The sequence below is a fragment of the Sphaerodactylus townsendi genome, linkage group LG10 (assembly GCF_021028975.2).
Source record: "Sphaerodactylus townsendi isolate TG3544 linkage group LG10, MPM_Stown_v2.3, whole genome shotgun sequence".
Taxonomy (NCBI): Eukaryota; Metazoa; Chordata; class Lepidosauria; order Squamata; family Sphaerodactylidae; genus Sphaerodactylus; species Sphaerodactylus townsendi.
The window spans coordinates 11,669,593-11,683,854 of NC_059434.1; the positions used below are offsets into that span (position 1 = coordinate 11,669,593).

The following is a 14,262-nucleotide window of genomic DNA, read 5'->3' on the forward strand; positions in this document are numbered from 1 at the left end:
GAAGAACAAAAGAGAGATGAAGAACAATAACAGAGGAAAAGGGGAGGAAGGATGAACTAAGCAGGAGTCCTACCCTGCAAGGTGGGTTTGAAGATGGGTCTTGAGATAGGGCCATTAGAGCAGAATGAACAGACATGATTTAGAAATTCCCACTGCTGGACTGGAGGTATGTGAAAGTCCAGGCATGTACCTATCCACACAATCTTTTCCAATGCCACTGCTTTTATGTAGGAATTGGTCAAATGGTTTGTCTGTCATCATTGATTATAGATTGGCTTTGTTAGTCTCATATTCCTTCCAGATATCTACAAAGCCATGTGTTCAGTTCTCTGCTAAGCACTGTTTGGGGGCCTCTGCTGTCGTGGGTCTTTAAAGAGATGATATTTTTTGTACTCTTAAGGAGCTCAGGATTGAAATGGGTGCCGTTTAGTTGTCCTGTTTTATCTTCAACAACCCTGCAGGGTAGACAAGGCTGAGACATAATTACTTGCACAAGGCCATGAAGTGGGGATTTAAACCTGAGCCCCCCCTTCAGTCCCAACCTAGCATCCTGTCAATTAAACCACTACGTAGTTCTTATTAGATGTGTGCAAACTCTAGAACAGTGATTCCCAACCAGGGTTCCGTGGTACCCTGGGATGCCATGAGCATGTCCCAGGGGTACCATGACAATGCTACCCCCTGCCCCCCCCCCACTGGAATCAAATGGATTTTGAAGGGGGAGGGCGGAAACCTCATATGCTCCCTTTAAACAACATTGAAAAACAGCATTATTTGCCAAAATTTGGTGTGGATTGGGGGGGGGGGTAGATTTAAAGGGAGGTCTCCCTTTAAATCCCCCCAATCCATGCCGAATTTAAGCAACCAAAAACGCAGCTGTCAACGCTGCTTTCCCTCCCCTCCCCTTCCCCTGCTTGCTACTCCCCCCACCTATGGGCCAAAAATGGAAAAACCCTAAAAAAATGCAAAAACAAATCAAATGAACCTGAAGGGTACCCTGATATATGAAGAGCCAGGTCAAGGGTACCGCGACGTTGGAAAGGTTGGGAAACACTGCTCTAGAATTTCTCTTTTCCCTTTGAGAGTTCTTCAGCCATTTACCATGTACTATCAAGATAGATAGACCAACTTGTTTTATCCTGTATACGCTTGCTGGACATTATCACTGAGTTTTCTGCCTAAATCAAGCCCGCTTACGATCACTGGCTACAATCATAACAAATGCATTCTATCCAATGGAGAAGAGCGGGGAGGAAATTAACCAACTTTTCCCGCTAAGCTTAGGAACCTGCTGCAACATGGCGGGAACGTTTGAGGAACAGGGAATCCAGCACAGCCCTGCTTAGGCTTCAGTTCAAAGTGCTTTGCCAATGATCAGCACGCTCATGAAAAAGACCATCATGAAAAAGATCCACATGAAGAACCTGTCCATCACTTTGGCCACCTTTTTCCACTCCACCCCTTTTGCGTGGTTGGCTTTCTGGCGCCGCACACAATTCGCAATGTATTCAATGTTCTTAATCAGTATTTTGTAACATGAGCAACAACTAACAATATCCCTTGCATTTTCACATGGGACTGTGTATCCGTCATTCGCATCTCTGGGTAGCGGCTTTCTGAGGTCCCCGCCGTTGCTTTTGATCCTAACCAGGGATCTCCTTCCCCCTTCATGTATCTCTTCCTCTCTTGCACCCGCATTGGTTTTTTCCTGCTTTGAATCTTGGTCTTCCACACGTCGCAAGCTTGTACAGTTTTCACCCACGTCGTAAACGAAGAAGATCTTTGACATGTAGTCCAAAATAACCACCCTGGCCCATTGTGGGACAGGTTTGGCTCCTGATCCACAGTAGTGAATATTCATTATAATGATGGTCAACGCTGTGGATGCTGTGATCATTGTCATGGTAGCAATGTAATATTTACCTAAGATGGACAAGAAATTAGAAAAAGAACCCTTCAAGGTTAATCAGCAAAAATTGGCATTATGAAGCTGTTTGAGAGATTAAAAATAAGCCCAAGGCTAATGGTGCAAAATAAAGTGAAAATATTTTGTATTACTTGGTTAAAATTCCCCCAAATCCCTATGTGTTTGGCCAAGAGCGTTCTTCAGGGGAATCTGTTAGTCCTTTGGGAGAATTGCAAGACTAACATTCTGCTGGCAAAACGACAGGAAATTTGGGGAATTTTAACTGAGTAATAAAATATGTTTTTACTTTATTTTGCACCCATTGGCCTTGGCTTTATTTTTTTTTACCTCCTGTGACTTGAAGCTGTTTGACAATCAGCATAGTGTATAGTGATCAGACTAGAGGCAAAACAACGTGGTACTTTATGACTGGGCATCTGCTGAGAACTTGGTTCTAAAAGTTTGTGCGGGTCAAATTCAGCTCAGGATTGCTGTGTGGTGAGGGGGGGAAGAGCCCCTCCTCCCCTCGTGCTGCAGTTCTAATTCAGTTTTGGGTCAGCAGAGTGATGTTCCCCACAGCTGCTATGTAGCTGCAAGGAAAAATCAGGTATGGGATTTAAAAAATTGGCTCACGTCCTCGACATAATGGATTATGAGATGTTTTTAGGGTTTCTACTTTGTCGCCTTGTTATTGCTCTAGTACTGTACTGAAAGAGTGTCTTCTCTCTCTGGTTCTGTCTAGATGTTCTCAGGAGGTCCTGAGGGGGAGCAGCTGGTCGCTAGGGTACTTTCCAAGAAACCTTTGGTCTAAGGGAGTTTCTTAGCAAGGTAAGACACCACTTTCCTCTTCCTACCATAATGTTTAGCCAGTGTGGTGTAGTGGTTAAAGTGTTGCACTACGATCTGGGATCCCCACTCTGCTATGGAAGCTTGCTGAATGACCCTGGGACAGTGATCACTTGGCCTAGCTTACTTCACAAGGTTGATGTAAGAATAAAACTGAGGCGAAGAGAACTATGTAAGCTGCTTTGGGTCCCCATTGTGGAGGTAGGCAGGATATAAATAAAATACATAAATGGAAAGTGCCATGGAAAGTGACTCGGGTCATTCACTGTTTCTCAACCTAACCTACCTCAGAGTTGAGTTGTTATAACAAAAAAAAGAGGTAGGGCGAATGACATCAGCATTTTTTATTCTCACCAGGAGTAATGGGTTCAAGGTGAAGGAAGAGAGATTCCACCTAAACATTAGGAAAAACTTCCTGACAGTAAGGGCTGTTCAACAGTGGAATGCACTACCTCGGAGTGTGGTGGAGCCTCCTTCTTTGGAGGTTTTTAAACAGAGGCTGGATGGCCATCTGTCAGGAGCGCTTTGATTGTGTGTTCCTGCATTGCAGGGGGTTGGACTTGATGGCCCTTGTGGTGGTCTCTTCCAACTCTGTGATTCTATGATTCCCCTTGTGGAGAAAAATATGGTATAAATGTCTGAATGGATTACGATGATCAGAAGTTTTCAGGATGGCATGAGACTAGATTGTCACTAGAAATCCACTACACGTTGATCATTGCACCAAAGATATCTCTAGCAGTCAGCCCCTGGAAATGACCCAGTGAGACGGAGAAAACAATCCCTGTTGTTTGTCCCCAACATTTGTCCTGCCTCTGAACACGACGGACATTCTGTGTGTAGCTTTCATAACTGATGGTTATTTGTTTGGTATCAAAAGAAGCATTACCACCACCCAGTCTGATTAAAAAGTGCATTGTGTTCAAAAGCTGATCCCTGCGGGGATAGGGATATAAATTTAATTCAATAAATAAATAAGTGTCCCTCACCTTGCAGACTTCTGAGAACCTAACCATTGGCTGGCAGTACCCTTTCAATGGTTTCACTGAAGATCCCCAGTTTAATGCATTGTCCAAGGCTTTCACAGCTGGAATCAACTGGCTGTTGTGGGTTTCTCAGACTGCGTGGCTGTGGTCTGGTAGTTTTGCTCCTAACGTTTCACACGCATCTATGGCTGGCCTCTTCAGAGACATGTCACAGTAAGATATGTTTCTCTCCACGTACCATATTAAAGAGGCCTGCCATAGATACGTGCAGAACGTTAGGAGCAAAAACTACCAGACCACAACCACACAGCCCAGGAAACCTACAACAGCCAGATTCCCAGGTTTTCTTCATTCGAACAGGTTGCACAGAAGAATTAGCTATAGCGTGCTGACTTGTTTTTTTAGCAGATGGCATCATCACTGAGCAGCCTTACAGTGCTCAATGGCTCTGTTGCTGTTTGCAAACCATGTACAAAGATGCAAATACCTACCGATCAAGGGTACATTTTCAGAAGGAGGCATGCTTTCTGCAACCATTAGCTGGAACACAGTTAGAGCAAGCAGTACAGTAACTCCAAGAGAGACCTTTTCTCCAGAGTCTGCTGGTAGATAGAATCCCAGCGGAGCCAGAAAAGAGATCAAAAGGCAAGGAAGGAGGAGATTAAATATGTAGAAAGACGATTTCCTTTTCAAAATAAGGGTGAACGTAACATCTGGATAAGGCTCTGAGCAGCAGCCATACGTGATCACGTTCCTAACGGCTGGCATGCCGTGAATCTCCCACTCCACATCTTCGATGAAGTCTGAGAGGTCACCGCTGTCTAAGATATTGAATATATCCACCTGGTTGCCATTATAGGTCCAGGAACCAAAGGTAAGGTTGCATTCCTGGCTGTCGAAGGGGAAGTAGGAAACATCCACCACACATGAGCTCTTTGTTATAGCTGGTGAATCCCAAGTAATTTTTCCATCATACCTCAGTACAATGTTGGTGTTCACAGGCTCAGAAAAATCATCATCAGCCCTAGAAAAATTAAACAGATGAGATGGTGATGGTGTGTAATTGTCATCCATAAGACGTTCAACTATTTTGGCTTCAAGTGTGTTTGAAATGCAAAAGTAAAAGCTACATTAGCCAGATTATAAATATCTCCTCGTTCCCCTCCATATGAACAAGGATCCAACAGGAATGGATGGGTTTTCACACCATAAACACTATGCAATTACTTCTGTCTAAAACCATTACCTTTTGGCACTCTGTTATTCTATAAGTGACTTCTGCAAGAGGCGAAGAGTATTTTTGTTTTCTTTTGTTTGGTGTTCCTTCAGTAATTCCTTTATAGCTCTCTTTTTAATTGGAGACTGGGGTGTTTCTTAGGTATGTACTTAGTTGTTTTAATTTGTTTCATGTGTTTTTATACTACTCTTTGTAGTTGTCCATTCACCTGGTTGGCCAATTCGACTGAAAAATGATCCCATAAATCTTTTGAAGAAACATTAACATTTGTTTGTTCAAGCTGCAGAGACATATTTATAATGTTGGAATGGTGGCCATGTTGGTTTCGGGAAATAAATATAAGTCCACTAGCACTTAAAGACTAATAAAATGTATTTCAGTAAGAGCTTTCATCAGTCAGACCTTGCTTCATCAGATGCATGAGAGTACACAGACATTCTACAGTGTGAATGAATATGCTGACCAGTTAACGTTTTACACTCTCGTTTCCTCACCTGGTTGAAGCAAGAGTTGCTTTAAGCCTCATGGGGGAAAGCATCCACCAATAGTACCAAATTGGTTGCTTTAAACGTCTCCTGTCAAAAATTGGTTTAAACTTCTCCAGTCAAAATGCTGTCATAGTATTTGCTGTAACACAGAAGTTTCTAGATTGCGTCTTGTAAGCGCATTGTTTTTGCACAGTTTTTTGCCCCAAGTTCAATGCTGTCAGGAAGCAGGGTTTTTTTTTCCAACTCCCCCACAGCTGGTGATGTATTTCGCAAACCACCTAGCATTTCTCTGGCTTTTCCTTGGATTTTATCCAGTCTTTCTCAAACCATATTCACTCTGAAGTTCTGAGGAGGACAGCAGCAAAGTCTGGAGGTTGCTGTGTAAGTGAAAAAGTTTGGCCTATATGCATATAGGAACTATGCATACAGGAACCATTTCCTCTCTACTGCAGAGGGGGTTCTTTTCTTTTTTTAAAAAATCATTAAATAGCATTATATTGATTTACCATAGTGCCAAATTTTGTGTCACACTCTCTGAATTCCAAGCTTTAATTTTTTTTTAAGTCTCTATCTCCTTCCCTTGTGGAGATGTCTGGGTCTCTAGGCCCAACATGGGATAAAGACTTAATTTATATCAGAATGAAAGCTAGGAGCTCAGAGAACCTGATAAGTATTTTGGTATGATGGTATATTGACATAACACGATTAGATTGCTGATTAAAAAGAACTACCTGGGAAACTGCTGTGTGAAAGGCCTGTTACCATTGTGCTCAGTGGTGGGATCCAAAAATTTTAATAACAGGTTCCGATGGTGGTGGGATTCAAACAGTGGCGCCGCCGCACACACGCACCTCCAGTCCCTATTGGGCAGGGAGGTTGCTTTAGTAACCCCTTCTTGGCACTCAGAAAAAAATTAGTAGCCACTTCTAGAGAAGTGGTGAGAACTGGTTGGATCCAACCTCTGATTGTGCTGTATATATTAGCAATCACAGCAGGGAAACTTTGCAGACCTGACCCTGTGTAGAAAACACCAGTCTTTGCTTTAAAGCAGAAATGTTCAGGTTGTGTCTTCTGTAAGCTAAAGATTTTCCGGGATGTACAACTCTGCTGTTCCATTTATGGCCTTTAGCTATTGATGTTTTATGGAGAGTTTTCAGTGGAAGATGAGCCCAGTTGATCCATTCTTTCAGCAGCCAATGATAGTGGTTACAGAGATGATAAAGAAAGGAATGTTAATTTTTAAAAAAAGATATTGGTTACAGTTGTCTGCATCTCTTCCTTGGATCTTTTCGTCAAATGGCTGTCAAGAGGGGGGAAGCTAGATAATTCTTGAGGCCTTGTTTACCTTGGGGATCTAGGGAACCTGGCAAGTCATGTGACTTGTGCTTTGCAGTTTTGTTTTCTGCCTTGGCCGGGCAGTTGCTCGTTCCCTGTCTATTCACTGCTGCACGGTTCCGTTTTTCAAGTCATGTGACTACACATATCAAGTTTGAAATGGGTCTGGATGGTGTGGGACCAGAGGAGATAAGGGGCCTGTGGTCACTCTGTGTAGCCATGACAACTCCCATCTGAGCAAACACTGTGAACATTTAGGGTGTGATGATGCCATTCACATACCCTGTTTCCCTGTAAATAAGACATCCCTGGAAAATAAGACATAGTAGAGGTTTTGCTGAAGTGCTAAATATAAAGCATCCCCCGAAAGTAAGATGTAGCAAAGTTTTTGTTTGGAAGCATGCCCGTCGAACAGAACACCAGAGCATGCAGCTGTGGAGCGGAAAAATAAGACATCCCCTGAAAATAAGACATAGCGCATCTTTGGGAGCAAAAATTAATATAAGACACTGTCTTATTTTCGGGGAAACATGGTAGCTGCCCTGCACCTGCAGGGCTCATCCACAAAAGACTAACCGTACTGAAAACTTGAGATTCTAAGAGGAGGTTAGACCAGGGCAAGGAGCAAGCAGGCAAATATCGTGCTGATTTCTTGTTTGCACATTTCAAAGTATTTTTTCATCCACACTCACTTGTTGTAGAGGACAATGTCCGGCCTCCATACAAGGTTGCTGGGAATTCGGATAGAATCCAGCCCATCGTATTTATCCTTGTCCCACTTCAGGTAGGCATCGTACCAAGCCTGGCGAATCCATAAATAGGCTGTTAAAATTTGGTTTCTTTCATCCTGTAAAGTGACAGTACACCTAAATGCATCTGTAGCTAACACACAACATTCTTTTTCCCCTTATGTTCGATGCACTTCAAGTCAGTTTACACTTCCGTGGAGACTGGGAGAGATTATCCATAGAAACACCTTGACAAAGTTTGCTCAGCTGCAATGAGAACATGTGATCTATTTGGCATACATATTATGTAGTTCCAAACCATAGTCTGCCATGTGTCTCTATGAACACACATGGATTTGCCTGGTACTGAATTGGTCAGTATTGTCTACTTAGACTGGCCAGGGTCTCAACAGAGGTTTTTCATATCACCTATTGCCTGGTCCTTTTAACTGGATATCTCTGGGATTGAACCTGGGATACTGTGCATGCTAAGCAGATGTTCTACTGCTGAACCACAGCCCCCCCCCATGGAGACAGTTGTGCCAATCCCATTTCCTAGCTTGGATATCTGTGTACAATATGTGCTTCTCCCTATAAATAAGAATTGCCTAGGTCAGCGTTTCCCAAACGGTGGGTCGTGGCCCGGCACTGGGTCACAAAAGCAAAATGCCGACCACTCCACCCCTGCCCTTGCTCAGAGGGCACCACCCACCTGGAGCCGGACCAGCCAGGACGATGCAGCAGCTTTGGGGCTCCTCCCCGGCCAGCCGACCATTGAGGGGACAGAGCCACAGCATGCGGCAGATGTTGGTACTGCGAGAGAGGTGGGGCAGAAGCAGCATCCCGGGGAGCCACCTGGGTGCTACCGCGTGCAGATGTGGCTCGGCGCAGGGCTCGGTTTGCCCCTGCCGAGCCAGCACGGGCAGACGCGTGGTGGGGTGACATTCAAATTTGTTTTATTTTACTAATAAGTAGGCCACAAAATTTTTAGTGTGTCACAGAGGGGAGGTATTAAAATAACCAGGCCATGGAAAAAACGTTTGGGAAACGCCATGAAATGTTGGGGGAAAGAATAGACTGCGTAACTTAACTACAAGAACAGCTTCTCGTTTGTTTCAAAGTAAAGCATGAGCTATAAATAACAAATACAGAAACGTTTTTAAAGCTGGCACATAAAATCTGGAACTTCCCACCAATATAATCTGTACTGTGCTTACCATATCTTTAATTTGGGAAAGTGTGATTTGAAGGGTGACATTCAGTACTGTGTCCGTATCTTCCACTGGTCTAAGAGCATTTGAGTAGTCCTCAAACAGTTCATTAAAAAGCATTTGGGCATATTTCCCTTGTGCTGCGCGAGCACCTGTGGGGGAGGGAAAAAAGCCGATCTACTCCATTTATAGGCATATTTTAATTTACATTCATTATATTCCTGACCTATTAGAAAAATCTATCCTTCCTTGCCAGCCACATCACAATAAATGAAATGCTAAATATTATGTCGACTGGAAAGCAATGTGATATGAGTTGATAAAAATGCTTGCAATGTGATATAGCTCAGAAGCAGACTACTCTTGGAGGAAGTTCATTATACACAAAACCGAGCATTTTACATGATAGCATGCAAATTTATGTTACAAACCCTCTTCACCCCCATGACTTCTGATCAAGGGGCTACAGCAACTGTTATTGACTAAACAGGATGGGATGTGAGTATTTTCTGTCTCTCAAAACTACAACTCCCGCAGCTTTTTAACCATTTTGATAAATCCCTTTTTGTTTATTTCAGCAGGACTTCACTGGACAAGAGATCCAGCCACCTTCACACAGCATGCTATTGAGAAAAATCTTACCATGAATCAACAGTGCTGAGAAAACCAAGTTGAGGCCGCAGGTGTGAATGTCCAAGCCAGCTTTCATTGTGAGAAAACGTACTTCTTGGCGTACAGAGAATTTTCAAGTACCTTTCTGGAGAAAAACATCCATTTGTCTCTTTCCCAGGCAAGAGAAAATAAGTGGTTGTACTCTGGTTAAAACATCCCTCCCCTGTGTACCACAACTGGATTGTGCTCACAAGTTACAAGGGCGATCAGGCACCGCCTTGGTCTGTCAAGCAGAGCGCTTACGTAACTAGTAACCTGAGTCACTCGAGCGACAGAATCAAGAACTGTCACATTGAAGCTATTCTGCTGGAAAGGCAAAGCAAGAATATGGAAAGTTGCAGACGAATGCTGTTGCCTTTTAAAAACACCTAGTTTTAGCAGAACTCCTCTGACTCAGCGAAGCTGTTGCTGACAATGAATTAGGGAAAGGAATGACATGGAATCGGGGCTCATCTCAGACAGCTAAAGGTTTATAGGCTGGGTTTATAGAGAAGTGTGTACAAAATTATCAGCACCATTTTAAACTACCATCCCCATGATCCCTGAGGAAGATAGATGCTTGTATTAAATACACCTGGGAGTTTCCACACAGCATAATAATAGCAAGTTACTTCAGTATTTTAGAATCCGGTCTATTTTATCTCGGTTTCTCCCTTTCCATTTCCATGAAGGAATCAAGTTAAGACTGGGAGGAAATATTCTGATTTCTTTTGCACCAGCCCAGCTTTTTTTGTTTTTACAATGCAAATGTAGCTGCACATGTGCGAACATCCCTGGTGTGCTGCTTTCTGATTGGCTGTTCCTGTTGGGCAGCAGTTTGAATGATCAGTTCCATACTGCCTTTTGATTTGCATATTAAGCCCAACGGTGTTCCGGCTGCTCTTCTTCTGCAGGCTCGGTGGCAGCTGCAGCTCTCCATTTCCGGGCCTTTGGGGCTTCTTGGTCTCTGGGCTGCCTGCAGCTGCATGGGGGCAGGCTGCATGCACGGGGGCAGGCCACCTGCACGGGGATCATCTCCAGTTTTAGAATGAAGAGCTGCTCCGATTCCGGGTGGTTGGGGCTGGGGGTTGTTGCTGACCCTGCACACTAAACCGGTAGCTTCTCTTGATTTTGGTGGCACTGATGCTCTCTTCCCCCACCCACCCACCCACCCCAATAATCCGGTCCAGGTCTTCATAGGAGGAGTGCAGGTCATCTTCTTATTACCCGACACCCTGTTGTGTTGCACCACATGCTTGTATTCGCACTACATTGTCTTGGTGCGGCATTCGGTGGCACTCCTGCTGTGACCCAAACTCCTCATCGCAGCCACCTTCTCGAACACATCAGTGTTCCTGTGGCTCTTGATGAGGACCCGCTGGATTGCCTGCCCACTCCAGATCTCTGGTTTCTGCCTCCTTCCAGGTGACACCTCTTCCAGGTCCCTTGGCAGAACTCCCACCTGAGAGGCCACTACCACTGGTTCCACTTGTGTCAGCCATTGTTAATCATAGACGAGCACAACAGCAGCTTCTGACCCCACCTTAATACTCTCCGCAAAATGGCCAATTCCATGGCCCCTATAAGGTTCTATTCCGGCCATTCCCATCCCCCCAAAGGCAACACTTCTTTTTTTTTTGATAATATTTTTATTGCAATTTCACAATAGGCATTAAGGAATATTTCATACATTTATAGGTGAGAGCATTTGTCCGTACATAAAATAAAAGAGTTTCCCATATAGAGTTTTACAAAAATCAAAGCTTTACTACTCACATTTAATATTTATCCTTAATCCCTTAAACAAACCCTTCCCTCCTCCCCCTCCCACTGAATACCCCTCTGACTTCCCCTCTATCGGTTTGCGACTAGTATTATTAAAATTTACAAAATTTTATATACAGTAATTTCTTCTTAACTAAGTGGTATTGAGAGAGCAAAAGAAAATTTAAGCTTAAACACTTTGCAAATTCGGTGAAACTTTATTAACTCTAGCTAAGTAATTGATCCATGGCTGCCATACTTTATAATATTCCTCAGTTGGCCGGTCTTTTAAATTAAAAGAAATTCTGTCCATCATATACAGTTGCTGAACCTTACTCCTCCATTCCTCCACACTCGGTAACTTCTTGGTCTTCCAGGATCGCGCTAGCACTATCTTTGCCTCGGAGAACATATGGAACAATAGGTTCTTACTATCAAAAGATATGTTTTCATTCATCATAGAAATAACAAAAATGAAATTTAAAAAATTAAGTATTATCTTTTGGGGCCAGCAATGATGAATGGCAACACTTCTGATTGGCGGATCCATAGCAACTGCGGGAAAACCAAGCAGGGCACCTCGCCCCCCTTTCTCTAGCTTTGGAAAGGAGCCACTGCAGTGAGCAAAATGGCAAGTACATTGTGCTATACAAAATAAAAACTTTTGACTAATAGTGGGCAAAACACTATGTCCCATCCACATTCAACGGTGTTCAAAAAACCATACCACATGAGACACTCCCGTGATGTACCAAATAACATGTATTCATTCATTCATTCGGTTTGTACACCGTGATGTACCAAATAACATGTATTCATTCATTCATTCATTCAGTTTGTACACCGTCCTCCCCACAAGGGCTCAAAGCGGCTTACAGCAATAAATGACATATAAAATTTGATTAAATAAACAGTTAAAACAATTATAATAGTTAAAATCCAATCTAGTCTAATTAAAATATATTTAAATTAAAATCGACTAAAAGCTTACTTTCAAATCAGAGTTAAAATAAGACTGGCAGCAGATGCCATTTAAAGCAGATAGGGAATTAGGAGTTGGGTAGGCAGCATGCAAGTGAGAGTAGAGAATTACAATTTCAATTTTGGTTTCCAATTTTTGGGCCTCAATCAAAAGCCTGGCGGAACAGCTCTGCCTTACAGGCCCTGAAGAATTGTATCAAATCCTGTAGGGCCCTGACGTTAGGTGGCAGAGCATTCTATCAGGTATTGTTTGCCATTCCGTTTGACCGTCTTTTTCTAGGTCTGAATCAGTTGGATGATCTTTCAATAGTAACTGATGATGTTGTGTGTGCCACCTTAGTTCCCAAAATGATTTGGGAATGTTTTCCTGTTGATTATGGGTTCTTGCAGAAGAGGCCTGGTGACTTGGTTCTAACAGATCAGTTAAGAGGTTTTGGTAAGTTTGTTATTGTAAGTATGTTTTCAGACCTTGGCTTGTGAGGGCTTTCTTTTTCCTTTGTGCTTGTTGTTCTTTGCACTTGTTGACACTGTTCTCCCAGTGTTTTTGAATGTGCCATTTCTCATCAATGGGTTGAAATTCAATATCTTGGTCAAGTAGGTCTGTGTTGTATACTTTCTGTTGGTAATAACAGATACTAAACCAGCAAGGGAGGTACTTAAGGGCTAAGCCTCCTTGCTCGACTGTGCCATAAAATGGCTGGGTTAAGGGCTGTTTTGTAGGCCTTTTGTTGTTGTTGTATTCTCTGATAGGTCTGTGGGCCTACTATCCAAGCCTCTATTTGATGAACTTTTTCTTGTAATTCCTCCTCAGGAGGAGGAGGAGGATAGTCAGCCAGAATGTGATGAGCAGGCCCTATCAAGTAGGTGTGGACGTACAGAACCTTTTGATGGATATGTATCGGTTGGCCCCATTTCCGCCATTCAGCCAGTTTTTCTTGGGAACGATGTGTCCATTTAGTCCAGTTGACTTTCCAATCGTTTCTTTCGGTGCCAAACTGGATGCCCAGAATTTTGATGGTCATATTGGATTGGTCGGGTTGAGGAGATGGGGGGAGAGGTTTGGAGTCCTCAGCAGGTTGCCAATATTCTTGGGCTTCCTTCAAGGTCAGTCTCTGATTGGGATGGTGACTTCGAATCCAATAAACTTGGCTTTTCTCGCGGTTGATGCATGCTCCAGCTTCTGACTCATATTGTTCCAGGTGGTGTTGGATTCTGCGGAATTCCTGAGGCTGGGTCCACAGATAAACATAATCTGTGTGTGTGGTGGCTTTGATGATCTGGAGATGTTCTTTGCTAGTCCATTGGATGCCTTGGATTTCTGTGTCTTGCTCGATCGTCCACAACAGGGGGTTGGGCAAACACATAAAGGAGGGGGCTGAGTGGGCACCCCTGTCTGAACCCTCTCCCTCGAATTTGGATATCATGCGGTCTTCTCCCTGTGAGAGGGTCTTCCTTCTCTAAACAGTTATTGATTTTTGGGTTGAGAGTTGCCCCTATATAGAGGGCCTAGAGACGTTGTAGAGTGGCCTGGGTCACTCCTCTCTTGAGAACCTGCCACAGATAAGGATGCTGGACACGATGAAAAGCTTTCTCTTGATCGATTGTAATAAGCAGATGATCTTTCTTTTTCCCTCAGTGCCGTGCATGCAGGTGTTCCTTTTGGATCCTGGAGAAGATAGCTCTCATACGATGGAGGGTTTTGATCAGTGTCCAGTGTGGCACTGCACTGGTTTGTTGGGGGTGCAAAATCCTTGAGCTGTGTGATTCAGGCGTTGATTTAAGATCTTGGCATACAGCCTGTAATCAACATTGGTCAATGTAATCATACAGGAAAAGAATGTAACAAAGAAACGCTGCACGCTTATACTGTTATTGGCAATTTTATATATGAATGTAAACACTGAAAAACTCTATATCCCCTCCACCTATATACCACTATAAAGTGTATAATATACGCAGTAAATAAATAAATAATGCAAATAAAGTGCTTGAAGATGTATACAATGCAATTGTCCAGTTCCCCCTGCAGGGTACCCGAAGGGGCCCCTGCTGCCAACCCTCCTACCCCTACCGAGGTGCTGGAATCCCCGGCCTCACCCCTGGTCTCTAGTATTTTTGTTCCCTTATTA

The 14,262-nt window shown here is 43.4% G+C and overlaps 1 protein-coding gene across 1 annotated transcript; it reads right to left on the reverse strand.

The window, feature by feature from the left end:
- Positions 1-902: 902 nt before the first annotated feature.
- On the reverse strand, positions 903-9,557 carry CHRNA9 (cholinergic receptor nicotinic alpha 9 subunit). The gene is made up of 5 exons (XM_048509791.1): positions 9,380-9,557; positions 8,744-8,889; positions 7,491-7,645; positions 4,230-4,762; positions 903-1,923 (listed from the first exon to the last, which is right to left on the reverse strand). The coding sequence occupies exons 1-5, from the start codon at positions 9,444-9,446 to the stop codon at positions 1,355-1,357; spliced, it is 1,470 nt and encodes a 489-aa protein (XP_048365748.1). The 5' UTR covers positions 9,447-9,557; the 3' UTR covers positions 903-1,354.
- Between the last annotated feature and the right edge of the window lie 4,705 nt (positions 9,558-14,262).